Genomic DNA, 5,398 nt, shown 5'->3' with positions numbered 1-5,398 from the left:
TGTGGTTCTTTTATAAAACAATTTAAGAGTAAACTGAACACTTTGTTTAAACTTTCTTGGGTTTAACACTTTACATGAAAGTTTTGGAACTTTACGTAAATTTTTATTTTTAAGCCAGATCTTTTCTTAGACATCTTGAAATAGTGTTCAGGATACTTCTCCACCTTTAACTATAATGTTATATTTAAATCCAATGAACTTAAACGCGGAAAATCACTTTTGATTCAGCAAGTTATTTCTCAAATTTTTGATTAAATTCTCAGAATCGCAGAACAAATAAAACTTTCCGCAGTTAAATAAAACTGAGAGGCTATTAGAAAAGAGGCTATTAGAAAAGAGGCTATTAGAAAAAAGGCTATTAGAAAAGAGGCTATTAGAAAAATGGCTATTAAAGCCATTTTTATATCATGGTAACAGTTTATTTAACACAGAAATATTACTTGCATGATTATGACACACAATAGATTAATGCATGTAATAATAAATCATCACACAACGAAACCACTATTAAAAAAAAGATTTAAAGTTTCAATAATCTCATTGTCGTATTAATAATAAATAATGTCATTTTATTCACCAATTGCTATTAATTCTTACCACATTTTACCACATTTTACCAATTTTTACCACATTTTACTGACCAATTGCTATTAATTTTTATAACGGAACAGCTTTCATAATGTATGGAATGTTTTCTTTGAAATTATATATCATAAAGCAAACAACACATTCTAAAGTTCACCAATACTATTTACACCTATTATAGTTCCATTAAAGTGTTCTGCACATTTCTGTAAACTCATTCATCAAATACTATATCAGCATGACTTGTGACATTTTGCCATTTTTAAGTAACAATTTTCCAGATTTTGCTGCATCTACCTGAACTATGAATTTGATTACATTAATAATGAAAATTACTAAAATTAGACTATATATAATTATACCAGGGGCGGATCCAGGAAATTTTTTGGGTACATCTGATTTTTCCACGAGCAATTTTTCTCCCCCCCCCCCCACACACACACAATTCCGGAGTTGGAGGGGAAGGATTAATACACCATATATATACACAGGGCCATTCCGAAAAGATCTTCAAGGAGAAGGAGGGAGGGGGGGGGGAGGGAATAACGTATGTTTTTGCCGAGTTACTTCTAAAAAAAAAAAGTCATCATTTACTGACATTTGCTGACTATAGTTAAAAACTTGCCTAATAAAAGTCTAAATTTGCTGACTAATTTTTCAATAAAGTTTTTGTAGGGGGTGGGGGGTTAGACACCGCTCTTCCCTAGTGACAACTCTGTATTTATAAAAAAAATACGCAAGGATATTACTAGGACATCTTACCATAGTAAAATCGTATATTTACATAAAATTTAGAAATTTGTTTATTTTGACAAGTTAGATTTATTTATACTCACAAATTAGCTTAATATTTTCACATTCCATTTTTAAATTATAATCTTACACATTTTACACATCTTATATTTTTATCATAAATAATTATATATTATGTTTATATTGTAACAAACATAAAAAATATAAATATAACAAAATAATTACTTATTATAATAATAAATATTGAATTTTATATAAAGAAATTAGATGCCGCAATCTTAGTTTCACATTTTGCATAGCAAAAGTAAGTTTTAAAATCTTTATTCTATTTAAACTTGCATAATACATAAAACTTCAAAAAATAAAAACGTTTACACTATAATTATTACAACATAGCATTTACAAAGAACAACATAGCATTTACAAAGAATGATAACAGCAACAACGATATATCTGAAACCAACGTATGTAACGCGATGTATGCCAATAATTTCTTTATGCCAAATAATGTTTTAAAAAGATTTGTGGCTATGAAAAAAGCCGTTTTTTTTTTACCAGTCGCAAATAAAGATGACTTTTTTTGTTCTGTTTTTATTTTTAGTAATTTGTATTTTTTTAAACTTTATATTTTTAAATTTTTTTTAAATATATTTTATATTTATTTCAATTTTATTTAAAAGTTAATCTACGATTAATAGTAGCAAACTTATCAATGACTTTTTTTATATCTATAACTATCTCTGTATGAATATTCATTAATGCTAAACCATTTAGGCGGTCCTGAACCATGGTGCTTCGCATGTAATTTTTAAGGCGCCGAAGCGAAGAAAATGACCGCTCACATTCACATGAAGTTAATGGAAAGGTAGCAAGTAACTTTAGACAAACTTTTATGTTTTCAAAACCAGGAAAATTTATCGCTTTTAAAGTCTTAGAAATATTAGAAGGGATATCTCCTTTAAAATTTAACCAGAAGGCTTCCCATAAATCAAGCTCACCAGACAAAGCAAGCGGATTCGGTAAATCTGTTCCATAAAAGTCACTGAAAGATATGATGGAGTCTTTCCAACTGGTGTCACGAGAACATTGCACTACTGAAATCATTTTTCTAGGAACTAGCACAAGTGCTTTATAACATTTTAAGGTAGTATCATCAAACCGTGATAACAAACTTAAAATAATCCGAAATAGATTCAGAAGGTGTATTATCTCTGTTTTTGGAAATAAAGGAAGTTCTTGGCTTTGTTTCGGCTACATTAATATTTTGTGCAATTTTTAAAGCCTGTTCATAACACATTTGATGGTGCTGATCAACTACATTTCTAAGTGAAGATACAACATCTTTCAACGCCTGAATAAGATTTAAACCATCAGAAATATCATTACTCTTTGACTGCAACATTCGCGTTATGGGAAGAGTTAAGTCAAACACATTTCTTGTTATGCACATAGCAACAATAAAATCAAAACCTGTAATTAGTTTCAGAAGAGACGATGCACTTGAAGATGTTGAGTGATTAAAACTCTTACTGACATTTAAAGACATCTCTTCAAGACAAGAGACCAAAGGAATAAAAAGTTCTTGAAAAGTGTCTAATCCATTTACTTTTTCCACCCAACGTGTCCTGCAAACATCTTTAAACTTTTTTTTAACAGCCGATGGAACAGTACTTTCGATATGCTCCTCTAACTTTTGTTGTCTCGTAGGTGAAAGATTAAAAAAATATGATACTTCTTTAACATGTGTCAGAAGATTCTTAACATATTGTACGTTGCACGAGGCACAAATAGCTAAATTTAGCCTATGGCTATAGCAATGAACAAATGAAGCTTTTTCATTTAGATTTAAAATGCGAGAGGACAATCCTTTGGTATGACCAGCCATTGCTCCAGCACCATCATATGACAAGCACCATCATATTGTCCTCGGCAATTCATGATATCTAAAGAAAAATCTGAAATACTTTTTAACAAAATATCAAATAATCCTTCACCAGTAACACCATTTGTGCAATGTAAAAAACTGATAAATTCTTCTCTTATATTAAACTTCGAATCAACAAATCGTATAACTAATGATAGCTGTTCTTTATTTGAACTGTCAGAAGCTTCATCAGCAATAATAGAAAAATATTTAGAATTTTTAATTTCTGCTATTATTGTGTCAGTAATAACTTCTCCACAACACCTTACTAACTGATTTTGTGATGTCTTAGATATATAAGATGTATTTTGTTGATGATATTTAAGATGATCTTCAAGAACTTTATCACCAGCTTTAACACGAAAATGTAACAATTCAATAAAATTACCTACAGTATGATAGAAAACTCACCATTTTCAGGATGAAACTCCGAATCATCTCTATGGCCTCGTAAAGAAAGACCAAGACGTCCACAGAGAATAATTGTTTCAATAATAGGTTGTAATAACTGTCGGTTTTTAGAAATCTGTGATTGAACTATTTTTTGAGATGTAATATCTATTGATTCTGTTTTACAAGACCAAATGGACGACATTGAAAATAAAACTTCAGCAGTTTTTACATGTAAGCTTTTATTTCTGCAGACAGACCTATCATTGGTTTTGCCAAATGCATGTATCTGAAAGTAACGAGAAGCTTCATTCCAGCGATCAAAAGGCTTACTAAATAATCTTTTGACTAAACTACATTCAGATGGAAAATTGCACCCAAAAAGTACACATGGCAAACAGAAGGCTCCATCAAATATTTTCGAATATGTGAGCCATGGAAATTTTTCCATCCACATAAATTGAAAACTTCACCCATTAAGATTTTTAGGAAAAGAATATGTTTTACAAGGTACAAAAACAGATTTAACTAAATGTTGAAGTTCAGAATTACTTAAGGTTTTTGCAACATTTGAATAACTAGTATAGTTAGAAACCAAATAACCAATATCATAATTATTGGACGGTAAAGAAAATGATTCACAACATGTAATTTTACTAAATTTTGATAATGATAATGGTGGTTGAGTAGAGACTTCCATTGGTTTCCTTTTTATATTATCCAATAAAAGACTACTATCTTGATGTTTGGCCTCGAAATAAAATTTTATTTTAGTCTGCGACATTTTGGTGCTTTCATTTGAAATTTTTCGTTTTAAGTTTTCTTTTACTATCACAGGGGTATAATGGTTGTGTTGGAAAGGAGCAGAAAAATCATATAAAACACCTTCATAACAAAAAAGGAGATAAAAAGACTCAATATTGTTTAAAGAGGTTATACGAGGTACAATAGTAGAGCTGAATGAGTTTTAAACTTATGTAGACCAAAATCTGGATATAAACATTCTATTTTCTTATTGCAAACACTTGATAATGCGAGAATACAAAGGAAAGAAGACCAGTTTTCATTGTTACAATTATTAATAGCTTCTTCTTGAACTAAATCTAAAAATTTTTTTTCCTGAATCCAAAGAATTTAGTGATACTGATAAAGGAAGAATGTTATCAAAGCATAGAAAAGAGCTAGTATTATTAACAAAAGCATTATGAAAAGTTGGATGATTAGAATAAAATTCGGCATTTAAGAATAATTCAATTGAGGTCTGTAATCTTAAATCATTAGCCATACAGTTATTTCCAGTTAGACACAAGGAGATAGAACTGTACAGACAGTTTCCAGTTGATTGAGACCTGAGATATACATAAAATATAATAATTAATGTATTTATATGAAAAATTTATAAATATTTTTAACTAGCTAGCAGTCAATATAACATTACAATTAACCAAATAGTTATTTAGAAAATTATGGAACCTGAACAAACATCTTTACCTTAAAACAACAAAATTGCCATTATGTTTTTCTTTAAAACTTTTTGGAAGATAGATTTCAAAAATTTTAAGAGTTTTTTCTGCTTTGCAAGAGTCGACAATAATAATATCTTTACAAGAACTAATATTTTTTTCTAACATATCTTTCAAAGAAATCAATTTTGTTTTATCATTTTGTAACATAATGTTTTTAATTTCTTGATTGATTGACATTTTAAATTAATACTCGGACAGACAAATTAATGCTTGAATATTT

General features: G+C 29.1%; 1 protein-coding gene and 1 long non-coding RNA gene across 2 annotated transcripts; both read right to left on the bottom strand.

The window, feature by feature from the left end:
* Positions 1 to 2,007: 2,007 nt before the first annotated feature.
* On the bottom strand, positions 2,008 to 2,442 carry LOC136074626 (52 kDa repressor of the inhibitor of the protein kinase-like). Its single transcript, XM_065786963.1, has one exon. The coding sequence runs from the start codon at positions 2,440 to 2,442 to the stop codon at positions 2,008 to 2,010; it is 435 nt and encodes a 144-aa protein (XP_065643035.1).
* A 981-nt stretch (positions 2,443 to 3,423) lies between these two features.
* LOC136075523 (uncharacterized) lies at positions 3,424 to 5,398 on the bottom strand. Its single transcript, XR_010635989.1, has 2 exons — positions 5,144 to 5,398; positions 3,424 to 5,001 (listed from the first exon to the last, which is right to left on the bottom strand). It is a non-coding gene; the product is annotated as an uncharacterized LOC136075523 (long non-coding RNA).

This window comes from Hydra vulgaris, chromosome 01 (genome assembly GCF_038396675.1).
Source record: "Hydra vulgaris chromosome 01, alternate assembly HydraT2T_AEP".
Classification (NCBI taxonomy): Eukaryota; Metazoa; Cnidaria; class Hydrozoa; order Anthoathecata; family Hydridae; genus Hydra; species Hydra vulgaris.
Note: the sequence above shows the minus strand (reverse complement) of the source record. Positions and strands in the feature narration are given on the sequence as shown.

Bases quoted from the DNA above. Each gene is read 5' to 3' on its own strand.
- LOC136074626 (XM_065786963.1), bottom strand. From the start codon at position 2,442: ATGATTTCAGTAGTGCAATGTTCTCGTGACACCAGTTGGAAAGACTCC.